Source organism: Drosophila kikkawai, chromosome 2L, assembly GCF_030179895.1.
Source record: "Drosophila kikkawai strain 14028-0561.14 chromosome 2L, DkikHiC1v2, whole genome shotgun sequence".
Classification (NCBI taxonomy): domain Eukaryota; kingdom Metazoa; phylum Arthropoda; class Insecta; order Diptera; family Drosophilidae; genus Drosophila; species Drosophila kikkawai.
Window position 1 is genome coordinate 17,239,236 of NC_091728.1, and position 24,214 is coordinate 17,263,449.

General features: G+C 39.0%; 1 protein-coding gene and 1 long non-coding RNA gene across 4 annotated transcripts in view; both read right to left on the reverse strand.

Moving 5' to 3' along the window:
• Window positions 1-561: 561 nt before the first annotated feature.
• Window positions 562-1,681, reverse strand: LOC138927915 (uncharacterized). Its single transcript, XR_011444373.1, has 3 exons — window positions 1,627-1,681; window positions 946-1,019; window positions 562-651 (listed from the first exon to the last, which is right to left on the reverse strand). It is a non-coding gene; the product is annotated as an uncharacterized lncRNA (long non-coding RNA).
• An 18,683-nt stretch (window positions 1,682-20,364) lies between these two features.
• Window positions 20,365-24,214, reverse strand: part of nub (nubbin) — a 46,015-nt gene continuing 42,165 nt past the window's right edge. For all 3 annotated transcript variants that reach the window (XM_070289026.1, XM_070289027.1, XM_017170437.3), the window contains 2 exons: window positions 21,340-23,139; window positions 20,365-21,133 (listed from right to left, as the gene is read on the reverse strand). In XM_070289026.1, coding sequence (XP_070145127.1) covers window positions 21,431-23,139 — 1,709 coding nt within the window. In that variant the 3' untranslated portion in view covers window positions 20,365-21,133; window positions 21,340-21,430. The remainder of the gene's footprint in view (window positions 21,134-21,339; window positions 23,140-24,214) is intronic.

Consider the following 24,214-nt stretch of genomic DNA (forward strand, 5'->3'; position numbering starts at 1 on the left):
AGATTGTAAAGAAAAGGATATTGTTTATATCGATAAAGTTTTTATAATATTTTATATTTCTGGAAGAACACCAGTAAAAAAATCGATTGCAAATTAAATAATATATATTTAAGTATATTATATTTTTTATAATATTTCTTTTAACTTCTCCCAAGCCTCCCCAAGTCACGCTCCCATCCCCAGCAGGTGGCACTGTCACAAAAAGCACTCACAAGTCTGATTTAAATCTCCAGCTCTGCTTTGCTCTGTCTCAAAGTCCAAGCTCTGGTCCATCGCCAGCTCCATTCCGGCAACTTGCAGCTCCAACTCATGGTAATTGCCTTTGGAGCTCGCTCAGCTCCTCTTTGCATTATGGCTGCCGCCTCGAACTTGAAAGTGGGACCGACTCGGACCTCGTCCTCGTCTGGCGTCAGTTGGTGGCGACATCGACATGTCTTCGTCCTCAGCCTCGTTCTCTGCTGCCCCGCTCCCCCGTCCAACTCCATGGAGCAATGGCTTTCGGGCAATTAATGGATGAATACTTTAAGTGAGTGATGGAATGACACTTTTGTGTACTTGTAAAGCATTTTTATACTCGTACTTTGTCTGCGCCTTCTTCGCTTTTCGGCTGAGGTTCTGCTTGTGGTTCAGGTTTGGCTTCAGGTAAGAATCCTTATTAATTGGATGGGGAGTGAGAGAGAGAGGGCGAGAGGATGGCAGGACCGGGCCAATTAGTTGTCGGCTCAAAATACTAGACGATTGCCATAGAATTTATGAAAATTATCAGAGATATGCAGTGAATTATTCGGGATAATTAACTAAAAGTTATTTTCATTGGCTCTGCTAAAAGGGATTCCTTGTTGGGAAATCTTGGGAGTTATTTTTGGGTTTAAATGGGATTTTTTTTTTTTTTAAATATAAAATAACTTCTTATAACTCTTGTAAGATTATTTTCCTATTTTTTACCTGCTTGCTTAAATCTCCGTAAACAAATTTATGCTCCACCTGAAGAGCTGCATTCCTTGCACCACTTTTTACACCTGAGAAAAGCATACAAAAAATCCAAAGAGAAGACAATGAAGCGAGTCATAATCATAATGAGTGCACGATGGTGAAAAAGTCTTGGTACGAGTTTAAGCCATTTGACAGCTCGTGCACGCGTTTCGCGTACTCCAACAGATAGTGATCTCTGATCCGATGGAGAGAAGCTCCACCGAAATGAGGATGAGGATAGGTTCTGGATCCTGCTCTGCATAGACGGGGCGCAAGTGCAGTTCAGTTTTGAGTGCTTTCCATATCAAGGTGGCCCATCTGGGATCGCTCCTGCACTTCCACTCCCGCTCTCGACCAGATCTTGTATCTCTGCTATCTCTGGCCTCATTACGGGCCAAGTTTTTGGCCTGTTAATGGCCTAGACCAGAGCTTGGGTAGATGCTGCCAGATGCTAGCGATAAATATGCGATGATCACGTATCGGAAATGATTTTTTGTACTTTTCGTCGGGCTCCATCCACGCTTTTTTTTGTGTTTTTCCTGATTAGCCAGAATTAACATGCGTAAAAAGCCTTTAACAAATTAACCGCATTCCAACTCGGTTTATCACCGTTTAATTTACTGATAAACCTCAACAAAGAAATAAGTGACTTGCTTGTTATTAATGAATTTATGTTCCTTGATCGCTGCCTGGCATTTACCAATCTTTGTTTACCTACAATTTTAACAATTCTAATTTTCACAAAATCAAATCATTTCCCCACAAAAAAAGTGTTGTACGAAGTAATTGAATTTAAAGGAAATAATTATGGTAGAGTTGCACAATGCTTATCGGGGAGATGGGTGATTTTTAATTAGAGGTGGGAGTGGGCCTTTATTTTTAAAATATATTTTAAACGATACTTTACAGTTAGAGCTTAAATATAAAATATAAAATGTAATATCTCTAATACAAAATATGGAATATCTCTAATACAAAATATGAAATATTTCATAATTTTAAAGAAAACCTTCATCTTTTACCATCTCTAACACCCAAATTCTATTGAAAATATATCTCTGTTCTCTTGTTATCATCGCCCCACCAGAGGTGACATCTTTTCCATTTCAATTATCGTTCTGTTTTCAACGACGTCGACGATATCGTCTGGGCCAGCTTTAGTCTATTTTTGCCCCATCTCCCGTTTGGCTTTTAATACGCTTTTAGTTATTGTGCGCATTATTGTAAATTTAATGACTTCACCTCAAACAGATATCGCAGAGTGTTGGGAGGGGAGAGACACTCAAGATACAATGAAATCGTTTCTGTTATTAAATTTTTGTGTCATGTTGTGTGGCCGTGTTACGGCTTTTGCCTCATTGCCACTGACACATTTGTGGCGATCGTAAATACATTAGTGATACATAGTATCAAGTGCATATCAAGTGACCGACCAATAACGTATTAATAACGAAAAGCATTTACGATTTGACTTCGGCTTTCATTGTCACATAGCGAATGGGAGCGGGGCAGGGTAGTCATTAATTTATGAGTAATGTTGTTGCTCATTAAAATGATTCGTTAATCGCTCGCCATTCGCCATACGGAGTGCCTAACCTTATGGCCATTTTGCTTTGACATAAGGTGGCTTGTTTAACATGTTTTTATTTCCATATTAACGAAAGTAATGTCTAAGACAAGCCTCGATTTAATTCGATTTAATTCACTTTTGACTTATCTCTCTCTCTATTATTTTACAACCAAACTGCACAATTGTTTCCCATCAAAATCGATGAAAATTTAATTAAACTCAACTCCAGTTTTCGCAATTACATTTTCCGCTTGACTTTAATCAAATTTAAATTCCGCTTTCAAGTCTTTCAAGTGGGCGGCCTCTTTGCTGTCAATGTAAGGGCGACAATCATTGAGGCGCCAGCGACAGAGACATGGAAAAGGGGGATCTTAATAGAGGTTTTTTAATTAATAATAATAAGTAAACTTTAAGAAATCTTTAAAATTTATAGAATATGATATAAACAGGTAAATTTTTTTGCCATAAATAATACAACCAACAGATTTTCTTGAAATATGCAAGCTAAGGATTTAATACAACTAAACTCCAAGGATTATCTAGTTTGACTTTTACTTAAAACAATATTTTATTACTAGAAATTACTCTCTAGATTTTTATAATTTCCCAAAACAAAACCCCTTTGTCTACTCCTTTAACTTCCCCTTTTCGCTTCTCGATTTCACCAATTAAACCTTTAAATTAATTTGCTTGACTTCCGTGGGAGCCATGCTCTGGCCTTCTGTATTTCCCCCCCAACTCAACTCCTTTCCTGACTTTATCCCCTCCTCTGGTTGCTATTCCTCCTGCTCCGCCTCATCACCATCTGGCTGAGCTTGTTCGCGGCGATCTTTCAATTCGATTATATTGAAATAAATTAAACGTTCTTCAATTGAATAATTAGCAAAACAACAGCCGACTTGTGCTCCGTATCGATTTCGAATCCACACCCCAGGAAAAATGTCACTGGACGGTGGGAGCTCCTTTGGTAATTCACATCTGGGCGTCAGTTACAATTACCCATTTTGGCCCGGGCCTGAGAAATGGAGCGATCGAAGAGGGGTCGATTTGCTTTGACAAATTTTCCTTCGACTCATTTCTCAGGGGCCATAAATTCTCATTGCATTTTGTTTTATGTAAAAAAAATAGAGAAACAAAAAACAAACCACTCAATGGACGTGGGCTGATCAGCGCTTTAATTAATTAATTGGCTGCGGATACTTGGCTCGGCCCTCAATTGAATGCAGAATTGTTATGAGGGTCATTTAAATAAAATTGTATATCCCACAATAAGTATGCGTGGGTGCAGATAAATAAATTAATGTAATCAAAAATTAGTTGGGAAAAGGAAAGCTTAACATAGGTATTTTTAGGGAATTTTAAAAGATAAATTAAATAAAAGTATTTAAGAGACTTGAAATAATAAAGTTTGGGGAAAAGGTAACAGCAAATGGTCTAAATAAAATTAATTATGAGAATTAAAACATTAAATTGTCTAAAAGGGGGTAGGAAAAACCAGGAAATTGTCTTGATAAAATAAAATACAATTAAAATTATAAATTCTTAAAAAAAAGTGATAAGAAAATGTAATTTATATTAATAAAATTAAATAAATTAATAATAATTAACATAAATTTATATGTTTATAAGGAAATAATTACTTGGCAGCTAATAAATGGTAAAGAAAATTCCTAAAATTTATCTAGAAATTGTTCCTTCAAATTGTTAAGCTATTCTCGAACGACCTTTACTTGCAAAACTCCATCAACGAACATTTTCTCATAAATTAAAATAAAAACCGAAATCGATAAGCAAAATAGAAAATAACCCTAGGAATATTTAGTTATATACGCTCACACCATCGTTCAAAGTCAAAAAACCAGTCTGGGTCTAAAAGTGCAAAGAATTTCTTATCTTCAAGCGTCAGACAATTTTTAAGAATTTAAATTTCATGCACAGAGCATAGAGTTATATTGGTAGAAACCCCACCGATACAGATACAACCAGGAATGACCGATTATAGGTGATAGCTAAAGAACATGATTTCATTAAAAAAATATCAAGAAGTGAGGTGGACAGACCAGAGACCTGTCATGGCCTAAATAAATACACAGGAGACTATCAGGTCTTCGGGACTGATAATGCACACAATAATCGGGTGCGTAATTCAATTCAAATTGGATCGCAGGGGGAGGCAGGAGGGCGGCAGGGGTAACAAGCAATTAATAAATTTCCGGAACAGAACGAGACGCAGCGAGTGTAATTGCTATCGATGTATAAACAAATTTCGACTGCTCGTTCTCTCTTATTTATTCCCCTATATTTGTTTATGATATTTGCGCCGAGCACCTTTCACACAGGTGACGCGACCGCTTATCTCCACTCTTTCCCTCTTCGCTGATATAAATAACAAATATTGAAATTCCTGGAAATGCAGCGACGATTTCCCGTAGAAAAAATTAAGAATCGATACGAATATATTACATGTGCTAGAACACGGAGTGACTTGGGCGAAGGCAAAGTCCAAGTGCAGTTCAACGATACTGGTTACAAGCGGTTATAAGAGCGGTAGGTTTTTTATTTCTCAGCCGCCATTTTCTACTGTTTCAGCCAAGTTTTGCATTCTCTTTTTTTTTTTGGCTCTGTCCCCCCTTAACCCTGAAATGCCCCAACTGTCGCCGCTGGCAGGCCAATCAATCAAGTTTTTTGCTTTGCCCTGTCGCCTTTTGCATGCAACACAAGATGGAGTCTGGTTAGGGTCTCCATGCGATTTTGATGAGGATGCCGAGCCAACCATCCTTCGGTGGAGACATAAATATGCAAGGCTCTTGGGGTGCCAGAAAAAAGCGAAGTTAACTTCCAACACACAGGCACCACAGGTCGAATTTACATTGCAGGTGATGGCAACAGAGAAAGGAGAATGTATTTTAGATACTCTTTACGGGATAAAAATATGTTAAATAAAATAAGGATAAAGTAAAGAGAGTAGTATTTAAGGATTCAAGTGTAAGCATTTCCATTTAAAATTGTTTATTTGTAATATAAAAATTAACATATCTTTTTTTTGGCTTAAAATACATTCTTGAATATTTTTTGGTCTTTTAAAAGCATATTCTTTTTGGACTTTCAGTTTAAAAACAAGATTAATTATTTTAACAATCATTATCAATATAAAACAGTAACATAAGAAGAAGAAGAATCAAGTAAAATATTTTAATTAATTTAAACTAATGCCAAAAGTAACTCTTTGAAGTTTTCTTACTCAGCTAATAGACTCTTGTGACCACTAAATCCGACATCTTGTATCCCAAAGTCACAATGACAAACTGCACTCTGGTGGCACTCGTCCGGCTGGTGAGTCCCATCATCCGGCAAACAAGAGGTTGTCCGAGAATGACGATGGCCATCGGAGCCATCAGAGCAGCGTCTCCTGTATCTGGTATCTGCATTCTGTTGGGTTTTTGCCACTTTTTGCTCACCGCAGAGGCTGGGGACTGGTCTCGGGATCTTAATTTATGCGTTTCAAGCGTTCGATATGCAATTTTGCTGCCGCTCCTGCTGGCCTGCTGGATGGTTTCTAATGACGACGCGTCTGGTTGGTGAGGTTGGGTCTCCGTTTCCCGCGATTCGCAGCTTTCCTGTTTGGTCCTTGGTTGGTCTTGCCGGCTGGTTGGCCGTTTATCTTGTAATGTTTGCTCTTAACTTAATGAAAGACAAATAATTACATGAAATGCATTTTAAATGCAATGATTATCATATTATGAGCAGGCCGATAAGAGTCTGCAACAAGGGAACATGAAAATTAATAATTAAATAACATTGATTCGAGAGATAACTATATTAATAAGGGAGTAATGTTAGGGTTCATTAATAAGATATTAAATTAATAGATTTTGTAATATTTTATAGTAACAGAGCATTAAAAATACAATACAGTTTAAGATAGTACTTAGATTTTGATGTATTTCTTTTACAAAAAGATTTCTTCTTTATTTCTTCACTAAATAATACAACCAAATATTTCTTCTAAACTTTTGTATTTATTCCCTTTTTTATTCGCACAATTTCTTTTCGTAGTTTTCCCATAGAATTAATTTCACATAATAATAACTATGACTGGCCATAAAAATTTGCCAAAAAATGATTTGCATTTTGGGCATGCGTTTGCCAAAAAATAATATTCCCAAGAGGGTGAACAAATTTCGTCATCATCAACGTGAAACTTTCATGCAAAACCTTCAGGGATGACCCTGCCCGCGATCTGGGTTCGGATCGAAAGCCACCCTCTGTGGGCGCCCTATCAAAAAGCCGAGTTAGAGAGAGAAATAGAAAAAAGGGTGGCGCAAGTCGGTAAAAAATAGAATAAAACAAAATCCACGACAATCATTGAATCCTTATTACTGTCATTATCGATGCGCGTTCTTGTGGTCGTCGTGCGGTTGCTTTTTTGTCCATCCCCTTTCCTTCCTTTCCATATATGTTTCTTTTTTTACCCGCGTTAAGTTTCATTTTTTATCTGTTTTTTATCAGTCGTCGGAGGGGGTGGAGTCGCATCGTTTACCGGCTAATTTCAGTTTAGTTGCGCAAACGAGCGCGACGCGTGTCCTGCGGCAATTTTCAGCCTGCTAGGCGTGCTCCTTACCCCGGCCATTATTTTTTTAGCCCCCTACCGCTTAGTGAACGGTATATATATATATTTCAGTCAGTCCGGTGAGAACTTTTGTCCTTGAATGTACACTGAAATAATAATAATAATAGAAAAGAATATTATTATGTAACTTTAAAATATTCTAAGTTTTCCATCCAATTTTTAAACTATTTTAAAACTCAGTAAAATGTAAATAGGTAAACAAATTAAGTTGCTTAATGATTTGGGGTTACCGAACCAATTAATAAATATTTTACCAAATAAAATCCTTAATTTACAACCTTTTTAATATATAAAAAATATTTTTTTGTATAGCTTTCTTTATTTCAATAATCAAAAAACATTCTTTTCATAACCGAATTTAAATGAATTTCGATTTAATACAATTCTAGTTAAGATATTTGTTAAATATATAATATGCTAGTAATGTATTTAAAGTGCAATCCTTCCTTTAGCCCTGTGCTTCATCCATCGCTTAGCGTATTAATTGTCACAAAGTATCGCATGGTCAGGACCTGCTGCTGGTTAAAATTCGGTATGGGGATCTCTCTCTTGGGGTGTGGTTTTTCTTTCTTTTCCTTTTTTTTTTTCAACCTTTGATTGCAATGCGTTTATCGCATTCCAATTTATTTGTATTCGAATCCACCATTTATTTGCTTCGCTCATCATATTGAATTTCAATTTCAGATCTCGCACTCCCATTAATCGCCCTTCCTCCGCGGCGGTAGAACTCGTTTATTCCATTGGCTTTTTAGTTAATTTGCTAAGTAAATATGTGGGTACGGAATGCATAGGTTGTATAACTCGTAGGTGATACGATATATGTGTCATCTGGGTGTGTTCGATGTTGGCTGATGGTGATGGAATGACTTTTGGGAACTGAAGGACTGTCAGTTTATAAGAGTTTATTGACCAATGTGAGGGAGGAAAAAAAATATATAAATGTGTGATATAGGTTGGGAGAAAGGGAAAATAAATTATGAACTGGAAATGAAATTATAATATTTTAGATGTATAAATACATAAAAGTTTTGAATATATTTTAAACTAAAGTAAAGCTGTATATTATTCATTATTTAATTTATTGTCTGTACTTTTCTTATATTTTACTAATGACATTGTAATTAAGTTGTGAGCCACATATTCAAATTACTTAAACTAGAAAAAGCGTGTAATGAGACCTATTTCCATATAATTAAATCAAAGCAGCTCGATCACATAACAAAATATTTAAATGAAAAATTACCATGAAGAAAGTCACCTAATTGTGAATCTCGTTAGACACAGACAGTTGACTACGACGACTTCCAAAACTAAACAAAATAAAGAAAAGGAACACCACTCCAGCATGACTCTAAACTATTTTCCCTGCTCTTCCATCATAAATGCAATTAATCAAATCAAAAAGATTGTGTATTTGAAGGCAGACATTTAACTGCTGAAATTCGGAATTCAATTGAGCATTTAATGGCAGATAATACAGATAATGCGGAAACGTTTAGGGAGTATGGGAAATGATTTGCATTTTTGTACATAAATAAAAAAGGAAGGAAGGTTTCCTGAACAGGAGGATGTCTAAGGAAAATAAAAGCATAAATCATTGATGAAAATGCATAAATAACCTGAAATTTGATTCAGAATATTTAAAATAAAAATTTCTGTAATTAAGTAATATTCCTTTCTAGAATAGTTCTAAGGATAAATCCTTGTTATAACCATGTACTCCCTCATACCTTAATTATTCACTTCCACTGAACCAATTTTCAACAAATTTTCACAACACTTTGCGTGACTTTACGTAACGGAAATATCTATTACAGCGGGAAAAATGTTAAGAAAAGTTTCCCATTACAGAAAACGGCCACCCTCAAACCGCGACAGCTGACGACTTTTTATATGTTCGATTCATTGGAACAATATGAATAATTGGGCATAGCCAATGTGAGTAGTTAGTGGAACACCCGAAATTGATTGACAGTTGTGTGTGCCAGCGGTTGTCAATTCAAACGTCAACACGTCCGCGTAATGACCACAGAACCCCATGGAACGAACTGTCCAGACGGAGGAACTTGGCCGGCAAATTAATTTCCTTCGAGTGGAAATATGTTTATGAATTATTACTCAATTGCCGTGGGTTCTACACCTGATCGATTACGTCTGTTTTGGGTGATCAAAAAACAATAAATATTATGACATATTGCATGTTTGTACATAATTTTTTTGTGGTCAACAGGACTGGCAATGCAGCAAGTTAGCTATTGATATGATTAACCCACATAGGTTGGGTTATTCTAGAGTTTTTATATTATACTTTAATTTGCAGTGGAAAGAAATAATTAAGATAGTTTAAATATATTTTTTAACAAAATTTTATACACAAATTACTTACACAGAAACAATTTTCGTAGGTTGAATATACTATTTTTGTGGGTTGAATTACAGTTGTAATTCTCATACTTAATCAAAATATTTATGTATTAATTAATTTTTATAATGTTATTAGATTTTTCTAGAATTTTTTCTATATTATAACCACTGTTTACTCTCTTAAAATACAATTTCCTTGATTAATATATACACTTCTTAATCCTTTCTGATCCCCAATGGGTTAATAATCATAACCATTTTGCCCTGTCTTCGCTTTGGATTAACCAAATACCACAATTGTTAATTCGAAAACCAGTTCGGGGCGCCACTTTATCCAATTGAAATGCCAAACGACTGCCACGCCCCCTCGGGAAGATTCTACCGGAACGTTGCCGCCCGCGGGGCGTCTGTCGTCTTGGCCGGACTTTGCGATTATTAATTCTTTGCATATTGGCGCATATTGGAGAATCTTAGTCGTCGTCGTATTGTATAAATTAAATTTGCTTACACCGTGCACACGCCCCTTGCATGTTGTTTAGCATATGCCACGCCCCCCGATCAATGGGGGCCAGCAGCAGTTGGGATCCTTTATCGGGCTGGCTGCTTAATTATAGCTTATCACATTTCCATAGTCGCGGATCGAGCTCGTTTTTCATCTGTGTCATTCGGGGCCGTTTGGCTGTAATTGCCGGTCTTCGATATTTTCACAGTCGCATAAATCATAAACTTTAGGGAGTTAACTTGGCCAATCTGGCTGTGTCTTTGCCTCCACCTCCTGCTGACCTTGACATTCAGAGGATATAAATAAGCTGATATAAAATCAAAACTTTGGTATTTCCCATACCGTTAGGCAGGACAAAAACTAATTGCAAGACAAAAGCATTCACCAAAAATTCCACAACAAAGCAAAGTCTCTTGAAAAAAGAAATGTAAAAAAAAAGCTAAAAGAAAGGGCAAAGCCAAAGAGGCAGATGCAGGACGCAGAGCGCACAAAACTGGTCACAAAAAAATGTCGCAGACTTGAGGGAATGCAGCGGTTTTTTTGGCTCCCCACCTCCATTGTTTTGCTATTTAAATTTTGATGGCATTGTGAACACCAACAACGATCGGAGGCCTTCAAAGCGATGCCGAAATCCGGTGCGGAATACGGTAGCGATAGAAACCCGCCAGCATTGGCATCGATCTCGCTTTGAAGGATTGTATCTTTGTATCTTTGTATCTCAGCTTGAAGGCATTTCGTCAGCATTGCGAAGTTGCGGATACTAGCGGTATTTTTCAGGGTTGTCAAGTTGATATTTAAATTAAATAAGTTTTGCAAACAGAAATTATTAGTTGTGATTAAATATTTCTTAAATAATTAATCATATATGAAGAAAAGGTGTAATTATAGAGGGGAATTCTTAGAAAATATGCAGAGTTGCTTTTCAAGAGTGGAAAATTTAGGTAAAGCAAAATAACATGTGCAAAATTAGAATTAGCTTGATATTTTATTATGCTTTTTGTATAAGAGAACATATTACTTAACTAAAAATTTATTTTTCTTAATGAAATAGTGAAATTCAACCCTCTAAACTCTCTTCCTACCTGATAACCCTGTCCAGTCTGTAGACAGAATGTTGGCGATTTAAATTTCCGACCAAGCCCAGTCAAGAAACGGCTGGCAAGACCAAAGCGAAAACAAACAATCGTCAACAATCAACTACCAATTCAATCTATAAACCGAAAACCCAAAAACCGAAAGCCGAAAATATTTATGCATTTTGATGCGGCAAAATGAATGATTTGACTTTGACGAAAAGATGTCAATGCCATGAAAAGAAGTCGCAAAAAAGCAAAGTTAAAAGTATAAATGGAAAAGAGCCGAGCCCAGCCGAGCCGAGCCAAGCTGCAAAGCAGAGTAAGGAATGCATTGGGGACAAGGACTGGGCCGCGCTTTTGGTGGATATTAGTGCAAAACGCTTGGATCCTGCCGACAATTTAAATGCGCGTCCCCTGCGCGAGCCCAGGGAAACCAGTGGAGCAGCCCGATCCGGTCCACACAGTGGCAACAATAATCAGAACAGAACATGGCCTCTGCTCCGCCGCTCCTTGGCTTTCCTTTGTGGCAAATGTCGTTGTCGTCATCCTCATCGTCATCGTCGTCGCCGTTGCCGCTTGATGAAAGCGTCAGAAATTGATGGATGTGAATGCTGGCTGAATGCTTGCGAGAGGGGTTCTGGCCAGGGACTTTGGCTTGAGCCGCAACGCAAATCTTTTCGGGCTACTGTTGGTCGAGCCGACTTCGAGTTCGGCTTTCGGGCCTTTGAAGTTGCTCGTTGCGGTAGCAATTTGTGCTTTAATTTGAGTTTAAAAACTATGCACAACTCCTTGGCCCAAAAGCTCTACCATTGTTGTTGTTGTTGTTGTTAAGGCGTAGCGAAAAATTGACAGACGCAGTGGGTCTATGGGAAATGTCGTTAGGGGAGCGGCAGTGTCTACATTAGGCTTAATTTATTAGGTTTTCTAATTTATTTTAATTTCAAATAATTTGTTTATGATTAGAAAATATTTTTAGTAGACCTTTAACATCTTAATAATCTCTTATAATATTTTATTTATATTTCTCATTGAATTATTTACAACTTTCTTTAAAAACAAACCTTCAAAAATTCCAAAATAACTACCATAAATTGCCACAATTTCCATATGTGGCTAAGGAATCAGTAAAAATGGCAAAACACAAGGCCAAGACATTTAAATTTGTTGTAATAAATTTTGCGGCCATCGAAACTACCAACTGCCACAACAAAGCATGACCGACAACCGACTACAACAGAGAAAAAGAGACAGAGATCCAGAGACATTGGGGCTGAGATGATGATTGCAGTTCATAAGATCCGGCCACTCGCCTCCTGAATATATGCGTGTAATGGCTTCCTTAAAGCCCAAACACAAAACCCGCCAAAAGGCTCGAACGCTCAGGCATGATCAAAAATCATACGGCCGACAAGGGGAAGAAGTCAAGAAAGGCAAAAGCCGCTCTCAGCAGCAGCAGCAGCAGCAGCCGATTGCCAACATCATGATGATGAGCTTGTCAACGTGGCCATAACCGAGGATCACAGTTGCAAGCGGAATTATCAGACAGTGTCAAGGATGGAGTCCATGGATAAGCTGTGATATTTTAGCTAAAAATGGAAGGTAGCTTGGTGGCATGATTAGTACTAATTAACAGGTTAACACTTGTGGCATTTATGGGAATAGATTGTAATTATTATTTAAAGATTGTAAAGGCTTTAATAATAATATTTTTCTATATATTAAAATATTATATTACCTTCTTTTACTCTTAGCCATAAATATCCTCTACTTAAACGTTCTTTTTAAGCAGCAAAACCTTTTCATAATTGAACTGGTATTTAATAATGTCCAAGATAGTTCTGCGAACTCCTTACTTTTGCGCCCAAGGAATCTAATCTATATTTGGCAAGTGCCAAGAGCCACATGGAGAGCAACTTAATCCAACGCCTTGCGCCACAAATTCCATCTGCCATAATAATTTCCGCGAAGCCAACTATACACCCTTCGAAACCATCTTTGAGTATAGGGTATATAACTGCCAAGACCTGAGCTGCCTCACAAATTGTTTTGTCACTCGAAGAAGTTAACTTTTTCTTAGACTATCATTAAAATGATGAAATGCTTTGGCTTACACTTAGGCATAGCCAAGTAGGAACAGTAGGAGAGGGGCGGTGGCGGTGGTGCTGGTGCTGAGATGCTGCCTGGGACAAACAAAGTAATCCAATAATTTTTAATTAAAACTCAACACTCGGGGCAAACAATTTTTTCCAGATAAACTGTCATTATGCGCCGTCAATTAATTTTTTCTCCCCTCCCCTCACCGTTTAATGATCATCATCAGAGGAGCGGAGCAGCAACAATAAGAACAACTTGACGACGACGCCAAATGAATATTGATAAATGGGGCGGTGCTCCAGAAAAGTGGGCGTCGGTGTGTGAAGAACTAAAAAAAAGCACAAGGAACAGAATACAAAAAATTGAAAGAGTAGAGCTATAGTAGAAGTTGGCAAGTGGAAAACCAATTGCAAGTTAGACAACTTCACTTGCCGTTGGCTTAAAGATTTAGTTTGACAATTAATAATTTTCGTTTGGCCATGGGAAGATCTTTCAAGGAGGTTGTTGTAAGAAGAGAAAAGTGCTTTCAATGAAGATCAATTACAGATTGGCTAGAACAATAATAAATAATTATGAGGAATTTTTATTAAATTGTTTTGTTTAGAAAAGGAATTAATCCTTAATTTTTCGATTTATATATTGCATGTATAATAATAATAATATATAATAATTACAACTGAAAGTTCAATTTTCCTAAGAAATATTATATAACCGATCCTTAACTTGCACATGGTCTAGAAAAAGTAATTCTTAAAAATCTCTATTAAAGAGTTTATATTAAGGGTTATTTATTTTTATTTTAAAATCATCCTTTCATCTTCTTTTAGTTAAATAATATTAGTATAAAAATGCTTACATTTTCCCTAATATTTTAATAAATTTGTACATATATTAATAACAATCTTCGTTAAGGAGTTTATATAAGAAGATATATATAATATGTATTTATTATTAATTTTCTTATTATTCTTTCAACCATTAAATTTCAATGCAAACATTATCATTGTCAACCAGAAGATTCATTTTCCTCTAAAAGATATTATTATAATTTTCTGATAAATAATTATCAGTTAAAGATATGCCACACTTTAATCAATCTTTACCCACCACATGGTCACACTCCAGATCTTGCCGAATTCTTAAAAACCTTTCAACACGCGCCGAGTGTCATAATAAATTTGAACGAACAAAGCAAAGGGATATGTGTTATTGTACCTATGAAACAGCAAGGAGAAATATGTAATCGAGGGGCCAGAAACACCCTCGGATTCGGATTCCCTCCCTCGCTGGCTGGCGTGGATCCCTCGCGGAATGACAAAGCACTTTCGATGGATGTTACACAATAAACACACAATAAGGGCAATCGCGATAAGGATCGGCCTGGAACCCAGTCAAGGTTGATGCCACGCCACTCGAGAAATTGAGGGCAGTCTAAACGGAGCGTTTAGACGGGATCATCCCAAAGGTAGGGGGAGTGGGAAGGGATCTCTGGACGGGGTTAGTTACTGGATATATAGTAATAATGGTATAGGGGCTCTCTAGAGGGAAGCGTGCCGAAAGTGCGTTGGTCAAACAGGATGCATTGTATCCGAAATAAGTGTTGGGAAATATGGGGGATGGGGATGATATTGCCAGAGGAACGGATGATGACCACAGACTGCGTGCGGATGGGTCCAGCAGCCATAGAGTGCTGTGTGTGTTTGGACGCCTACACAAAGTCCAGCGGGCAGTTGGTTTGAAGGGAATTTTTACCCAGAATGCGAGACAAAAACGCACCATAAATCACGTGACACGAGTGAAAGAGAGATACAAGCTGGCATTGGGATGGATTTGCACCTGGAAGAGTTTTGTGGGCGATACACACACAATCACACACACACATCGAAGGGCAGGTCATAGTTCATCTGCAGTTGAACTAAATTACTCAACAGTCGAGGACTCGGACTGCCGTTCAATCGCTCTCCTTTGACAATGGCTTTTTGTTTCGCCTTGAATGAGACGATTTCGTAAAATTGTAAATAGTCCTGATGACTTTATTTAATTTTTATTGCATTCAGTCAGCGAATTTACAACGCTCCTTTGTTCATTTTCGAGTATTGTCTGGCTTAAACAAAATCATTGCATTTTGGAAGCTACTCGAACCAACGCCTGCAATTTTCAAGGGCCAAAAGTGAGAGGTTGGAGAAAGGATATGGCTTCTGATGGTTTCATTGTGGTGCCGGGGATACAAAAGACTACCCAATGGGTTCAATAAAAAAATGGTTAGGCAATAAAAACTGTGATAAGTAGACCACAGAAGTCGTGAAGCAATAATGATAAATGGCTTTGTTACGTTTATTTAAAATTAAACATTAATTAAGTTAATGAATAATACTATGAATTTATCAATGACTAAAAACTTACCATAATTTATAGTTGAGGAAATAAAATGACAAAAGATCTTCCTTTACTTCCCCAGCTCAATGCACACTCACTTTGAACGCCTCGGCCGCACTTGACAATTAAAAACGCAAATTTTTGCCATTGTCTTAATTTAAATAAATTAAATTTTATGACACTCGCAAGCTGCAAGTGCAGTTGCAAAGTCTTAATTGGCTTCATGTCGGCCGACACGAGATGAGAACGAACCAAAACCCAACCCATTCCGCGCGCTAAAAATGTAATCAAGGGGTTCGCTGTGTGTGAGAATCCCTTAATCGCCATCGGTTGACAGGCAAAACACCCACAAAAGGCAATTTGCATGGTGCTGGCAGTACAAGGAAATACAATTAACATTGGATTTAATGTGCATTTAATGAGAAATATAAAACAAAAGGAATATTACGTCCGTTTGGCTTGCGTGTGGAGCTGCTGCTTCTATCTTTGTAAGATTGCAGATTGCTGATTTTAGCCTGATTTTATGTCTTTGCATGGTCGGTGTCTATTTCTAATGTGCGCGGCAGCAAATGATATTTACTAATTAGTTATATGTATTATAATTCTTTCATTGCTAGCCACTGACCATGGCCAAAACGTTCGTTTCCTCGTGTGTCTCTGTAGATTATCGCAATCATAAAATGTATATCTGTTCGTTATGATGATGTTTTCTATTAGCGCGTTCCGGAATGGGCTTCAGGGGATATGAGATTTTACATTGTTATTTAATAAGATTTTGATAGTTCTTGGCATAATGCACTGACTCGATTTGTAGAGGAACAGTGGGGCTAAGTAGTTGGGTTTTAAAATGAATTGAAGAATAATGAAAGTCTAGATTTAGAAAGTGTTATAATATAATTATCATTAAGAAGAAAACTCTTTTAAACTCCTTAAAAAATATTTGTTAATCCTGAAATTATAAAAAAATCTCGGTCAAAGAGCCTGAGACCCACAAACTACTTAATTCTATTGAAAATATATTTCACTTTAATTTTTCTTCAGTTTTCCCCTTGCTAAGACACACTGTTCCACCTTCAAAGAACCCCTTAAGAAGCCATGAAATCATGCTGCATTATTTTTGTGCAACCTGTAATGAAGTAGGTGTTGTGGCTACAGCCCGACATTAACATACCCAGCCAAGAGAGTCGAAATGGAGGCAGATCCCTTATCCCGAAGCTCCATTTCCCTGGGCAATCACAAGCCGGGCATCAGAGACATTCTGTGGCCATGAGAGAGGGCTTTAATGAGCCCGAGGCCCGTAAATTAAATTCAGAAATAATATTATCTTGGCCGCCCACTCTGCCGCCCCCTGTGGCAATTGCATGATCACATGCAAAGTGCCGGGAAGTTGGCTTTAACCGTTTGCCCCCTGGACGAGAGGGCTGGAAGTCGGCGCCACTTTTGCGCTTCGCAAGCCACCAGACACTTCGTTATAAAACAATTTAATTTCAAAAGCCATAAGAGCAAGAAGGCTAAGACCGAATTGCGCCAAGTATTTACAAAACTAATTCTTAATTAATGACCATCAAGGAGGAGGGTTGCCAGGAACGGGAAGTGGCGGTTAACTTGCATGCTCTCGACCTTTTCATATAATTTACAAATTGCCTGCAGTTCCGCCGTCCCTTTTTGCATTTTCCGAATGCTAATTAGGCTTCTTTGTTTCACATTTTTCATATTGTTTGTCGAAGGCAAATTAAAGTTGCATAATTTTCATAGAGAACACCTGCGCGCACACCAGAGTTTTGGCATTCGATTGGTATTTTTCTTGGTGCTTTGTGGTCTGCGCGCTTGCATTCATTAGGTACACGCAAATGCAATAATTCCAAGTTCTTTGTATGATTTTAAGGTCAGTATTGGTAAATAATGGGTTAGCTATTGATTGGATCGGGGGGTGAGATGGTAGTTGCCATGTGGTTATGACTCAGACTGTAAGGTTGCTGAAGCCGAACGGAAAGGATTTTGGAGTGCATTGGCAAATGAGTTTGCATAATTTACATTAAAGGCTTATGTTAATTAAGTTGTGGCAATCATTTGATTTAATTAAGGTCTAAGTATGAATATTTTAATTTAAAAAGCTATTTGTAAGGGTAGAAATAACATAGCAGCAGGGATTGCACTTGGGAATTCCCAAAAATGAATTTATTTATGGGTTTTTTCAATGCTAAAATTCATATATTCAAAATCATATTACTTTTAGTTGTTCTGTAAATTTATTTTCCCCCATCGACAAGTGACTTTCTGCATATATCGAGGCTTCAAGTGAATCATAATACCGAGTAATTGTTAACTCGTTCAGTGGCATTCCCCCACCTCTTCCCCCATTAATTCCCAGTAGCCAATACTAGACCGAAGGCCTTCTTTGTAAGTAAAAAAAAAAAGTTAAACACAGTATAAATCTATATGTGCAGCAATGAAATAAAATGTCTAACTAAAAGTATGTGGCAGAGGCAAGTTCCTCGATGCATATTCATAAGCTCCGTGCTTCGCCGGCCTCCTGCCTTTTCCCCCCTACTCGATTTTCCGGGGCGGGAAATGCCAACTGTGTGCTGAACTGATAAATTAAGCAATTCCAACTAAAATGCAATGCATTGCAAATTTTTCTCTTTACTTTTTACTAGAAAGTTGGAGGAGAGTCGGTTAAAATTTATGCCTCATTCAGGTTTGTTTTTGATGTCTTTGATGCCACTGCATGACAAGGAGATTTTCTTTCAGGTGTTAAGCTCGTCATATCGGTGATTTAAATGGAAAATATAAGAGGAGAGGAGAAGAAAAGAAGGAGTGCCTTCCTAGACGACCCGTCACCTTAAAGCTATAATTCCCTGGCACCATCTTCAGTAATTAAATGTGCTTTAATTTGTATAATTCAGTTGGGTTTTTTTTAAGCACGTAGAACTTTGGCCCCCGTCTTGATGAATATTCCAGCTTAGAAAGTCGCCTGGGAAATGCCAATTGGGGGTCTCGATCTCAGAGACTCGAGGAGGCTCTGCTTCGCACTTGCCCGCAGGGGCCAAAAAGATTTATCGCAATCCATCTACAATGTTTGCTGTACGCTCTAATGGGGTTTACGAGCTCCAATTTTCTCATATGCAAATTTTACCCTTTCACGTGGAAGGAAGTGGAAGTGGAAATGGCAACGGGAATGGGAATGGGCATGGATTTCCCTGGTGGGGTGGAGCTGCAGAATTCCTGTGAAATCGTCGCCGCTTGTCTCGTAATTACTGGCAATTTTCCATGAATTTATTAAAATTAAAAGCGCAGAAGACAAAAGCCCAGGCTTTCGGCTCAAGTGTTGCCCAGAGGGCTAACATCTCATGCCCAGCCAACGCCAGCGCCAACACCAAAGCCCCAGAGCTCTAACCCATTCCCATTCCCTCCCCATTTGATTCCATCTGACTACAAACAAACAGACCATAAATAGTATAAATTTCCACATGACACGCGATGATTATGCGCTTTCCATGCAAACAAGTGTCTGCGGCATGGAGGAGGCACCGTTTCGAGTACCAGGGAGGTCGATGGGAGGGCATCTGCATCTGCTTTCAACATCATTTGCGTATGTGTCGAGCCTCTCTGCCCTGCTAATGAATACAGTGGGCCCTGGTCTGTGAAGAATTTGTAGGAAATTAATTTTCGCCATGCACTGGGAGGGAAATATAGTGAGTTTTAGATGCCTTATAAAATAAAGTAGAGGAATTTTTTCAATTCCTAGTGAAGTTTTTTTATATTATCTAACAAGGTTTTCAAGTTTTTTTTTTAAATATTTATTTATTTTATCTTAACAAATTATTTAAAATAAATATAAGATATGTTTTCATTAGCTTATAGTATTTTTGTCACTTCTTAGTGATGATTTTTAAATTTAAAAAATGTCGTTTAGTTTAGGAAACCCGTTTCATGTTTCTAAAAAACAAAAATAAATTTTTTAGGATTTTCTTTAAGATTTTTGGTAGTTATTTCGCTCATTTAGCCGAAGAAAATACTGTAATAACTATATTTTGTTAGTTAAAAATATATTTTATATTGGTTCGAACTTGTAGTTTTACTAAAACACCTCTACATAATATTTTTTTAATTCTTATAGAAGTTCTATTAATTTTGTTTTTAAATATCCATCCACCAAACACTCTAGACTTCTTAGCACTCTTTCAAATGTTTTAACTTCTTGTTATCTCTAAGTAATAAATACAAAGTTCTTACCTCTTTATACTTTATTTTTAGCGAATTTCCCCTGTGCCAACTCACTGCGATAGTGAACAATTTTTAATTGCTCAAAGCAGGAGCGACAATGACAGCCAACGACTTTGCCCCGACCGCCCCTACGAAATCGCAGTGAATTCATTTTGTTCGGGCGGCTTCCCATTGATAGCACTCTCTCTATGTAGTAGAAGTGACCCAGGTTCGGCCCCTAAAAGGCCCCTGGAAGCGCGGTTTCATGATCGCTGGCCTCATCTGCATGTTGATATCTTGGTCATGAGATCGAATCGGTCCAGTTGTGTCGTTCTGCGGGTGTCTGGTTCTTATTAGCTCTGCACGCGCTTCCGCGCTCACTTGAATTCCATGAATTAATTTCAGTTTTGCATGTTGTTATTTATTAAAATTTTACTTGGACTCTCAGACGCTCGCGATTCTCTCTGTTTCCCTTTTAAATGCGCCGCAGTGAAACACAAAATTCCTTTTGCCTCTCGTGATTGATATCTTTGAGATATTTAGACCCCCTTCCCAAAATGAAAAATATTTGCAATTATTTTGTATGATAATTATTTTTATTTCATTGTGTTTTTTTGTTGGCCTCACTTGCCTTCTCTTTGTAGTTATACATTTAAAAATTCTAGTGGTTTTCACATTTTACAATTATATAAATGGTTTTTGGGTTTCATTTTTCATAAATTCAATTTGTTTTTACACATAAATACGCTGAATTAAGTTTAAATTATGTTTTTCCTTTACTTTTTTTGTTAGTTTACTTGCCCATAACATACAAACATACAACTAGGTTCTTATTTTTCTTTCTTTTTTTTGTTTTTCTTTAATTAAAATTAAAATCATTCAAATTGATTATCACAGTATTCACGCGAAAAATAAATATGCTTAGATACTAATCTACTTTCTTTTATTTTCTGTGGAAAATGTTTAATTATTCGCTAGGAATTCATTATGTTTTGACTTTGAAAAATGTGCAGAGACTGTACTTAAATATTAATAATACACATACGCCACATAGTACGGATCTGCAAGGAAATGGAATTTATAAGCCTGTCAAAGGCTATAGAAACACCATTTCCTTAAAGGATTTCTAAAATATAGGTGATCAGGTGAACCCTAGATAGATGTTGACTTGATTAGCTATATTTTGGGTAAAGTTTATATTACAATTACGTTACAATAAATATCATTAATAGTTAACATAAGCAAACCCCAATTGTTGTGTGTGAATTGTCTTTTGTTTAGGAATTGATACCTAACTTTAGGACAGAATTAAGCTAGTATTTGATGTGTTTGCGTCTTTGAACCTGCAAGGAAATAAGCAAAGGAATGAAGGGATAAGTAAGATTTCTATAAAAAATATATATATTTACTTAAATATAATATTAAGATCTCATTCAAATAAATAAAACTAAAGGAAAATCAATAAAATATATCCCAAAAAGGTAAAAGAACTTGTAACTATTTAAAAAGTGCAAAAATAATCCCGTAAAATATTTAAAATTATATTTACCTGCACATAGTGTTGCTTAGCATTCCTCTGATTCCTTCTCCGCACATTGCACTGTCTTTGTCCCTAAAATGTGGTGACCTCCACTTCACTCTTAGTGCATCATGTAGGGCGACTCCTCATCATCAACGCCCGTCGGACTGTCCAGGGAGGGATTGATGCGCTTCTCCTTCTGGCGGCGATTGCAGAACCACACACGCACCACTTCCTTCTCCATACCCAAACGATCCGCCAGCTGACTGATCTCCTCGGAGGTGGGCTTCTGGTTGGCCATGAACGCCTTCTCGAGGGCACCGCGAATGGTGGTCTCAATCGAAGTGCGCTTCTTGCGCCGACGACCAATAATCTCGGGCGTACTCACGGTGGCCTGGAGAGCAGCAGGATCGAAGACACCGCCGGTGGCCTGGATGGTGCGATCGGCATCGTCCAGCCACTTCTGGAGCAGCGGCTTCAGCTTGCACATGTTCTTGAAGCTCAGATTGAGGGCCTCGAAGCGTGAAATGGTGGTCTGTGAGAAGTCATTGCCATAGAGTTTGCCCATGGCCAGACCCACATCGCCCTGGGTGAAGCCCAGCTTGATCCTGCGCTGCTTGAAGGTCTTGGCAAACTGCTCCAGCTCCTCGAGGTCAGTGGTCTCCTCTGGCGAGGGTTCACCCGCCGCCCGGGCAGCCGCTGCACTGGCAACAGTCTTGGGCTGCGGAGTACTCGGTGTGTTTTGCATTTGGGTGCCACTGGTAGGAGTACTGGGTGTCAGCATGCCACTCAACTTGAGGCTGGCTGCCGAGCTGGGCGGCGTAATCTGGAGGGGATGATGGTGTCCCATCTGGTGGGGCGAGCTGGCGGGACTGCGGATAGCAATGGGACTGCGCACCGCCGAGTGCGGCGTGGAGCTTCGGGGTTGCTGGAGCTGCTGTTGCTGCTGCTGTCCCATCTTGTGGTGATGGTTTAGCTGCAGCGGCTCCTCCTGCTGGCGCTGCTGCTGCTTCTGCAGAGCCTGCAACTGCTGCGAGGCCTGACTCAAGGCCTGCAGCTGGCTCTGCATTAGGAACTGGGCGGCGGCCACCTGAGCGGTCAGTGCCGGATCGTCCTGGGCCAAACCCAGCGATCCACTCCTCAGCAGCTCCATATAGCTGTTGAACTGCTGGGTCAGGGCCAGCTGGCGCTGCTGCAGCAACTGCTGGAACTGGGCAAAGTCCTGAGGCGACAGGGAGCCCGTCAGCAGGGGATTGTTGAGACCGAGACCAGCGGCCGCCAGTTGTGCCTGTGGCGAGGACATGCCCGGTAGGGCTAGAAGTGGGGAGATTCCGCCACCAGAAGCCATTGACGTGGCCACGGCAGCGGCGGCAGCTGCTGCTGCGGCTGCCATTGAAGTGGGTGGAGTGACGCCACCTCCCATACCAACAACTCTTTCTGCTCCTCCCCCTACTGTGGACGGTGGCAGAACTGGCGAGATCATGGGCGCCACTGGCGAGGGCACTGATATAACCGCCGGCACTGGTGAGGAGGCATTTGCCGATTTCACCGAATTCGCCGGTGACTGAGTGCTGTGACGGCTATTGTCGCTGGTCAGGTTCAGGGCACCGCCATTGGCATCCTCATAGTCCTCCTCCTGCTTGTACTGATGGTGATTCAGGTGGTTCAGATGGTGCGCTGTATGGTGGTGATGATGGTGGGCCGGATGGGGCTGCATCAGCAGCTGGCGCTTGGCCTGCTGGTGGGTCAGGGACAAGGCAGGACTCAGCGGAGATCGGCAGCGATCGCTGGAGGTGCCCACACTGGAGTTATTGTCATCGCAATCGGAAGCTGGAAGAAAATTGAGAAAATAGGGAATTCAAGGGTTAGGAAAATGGGAAAATAGAGTTAAAGGGTTCAATATATCAAAAATATTTCCTAAACATTTGTCACAACTTCATTCAGCCATTAATCAAAACCTTCTCTTAATATTTCCCCAAAATATTTACCCCTTCACAACTCTTTTTCCAATCAGGCCTAGAAAGGAGGCGTAACCAACTGACCCAAAACCCATGGAAAATGTATTTTTTCTATCCATTCAAACTATGCAAAAATGAGTCACTCTTCGGGGACCAATGCTAGTGTCCTTTTGCATAAATTTAGCATAGGCCACACGAGCGCGTTTTGTATAATTTTTGTTCAATTTCATAGTCCGTTGGGTTTCAGGTTTCGAGTGAAAGCCTTTCACGTGACCACGACCACCCAGCGCAGTGGGTCTTATATTATGCGAAAAAAATAAAGAGAGAAAAACGAAAACCCAGTCGCAGGCTCTTTTCACCCCATAGTTTACATAGTTCCACCTTGACATCAAATGGAATTCTCGTGTTTTCTTTTCATTTTGGCTGACGCTTTTAAGTGGCATTTTAGCATTTCAAATGCCTTGGCCAAGGCGATTTGTATAAATTTGCTATTTGTATGCATTTTATTTATACAGCATACAGAGAAAGGGGCGCTCGGGCCAATTGATTTGCAATAATATTTAAATACTCAAGGCACAAGTTCATTTTCTAAGCCAAGACTAGGGGATAGCACCAACTTCCTCCCTCATAAATGGCAATCAAAGGAGTTAAACCCTTTGAAGTGGCCCCTGGTCTGAATCCCACTCTCCAGAACCCATTCTCAGACCCATTCCCAGTTGGATTCCTCCAACCAATTTCCACATCCTGTCCACTGCAGGCAATTTTTGCATATGTTTGCCTTGGCTACTTTATGACTTGTGCTCGCCTCCTGATGCTCGCCAGCTACGTGAATTTGATGACTTATTCGCCCAAGTGGACGACCCATCGGCTGGATGGCTGCCTGGCTGGATGGACCGACCACATGGTCATCCTTTTTACATATGCGGCCCGAACCCGGGACAGGAGCG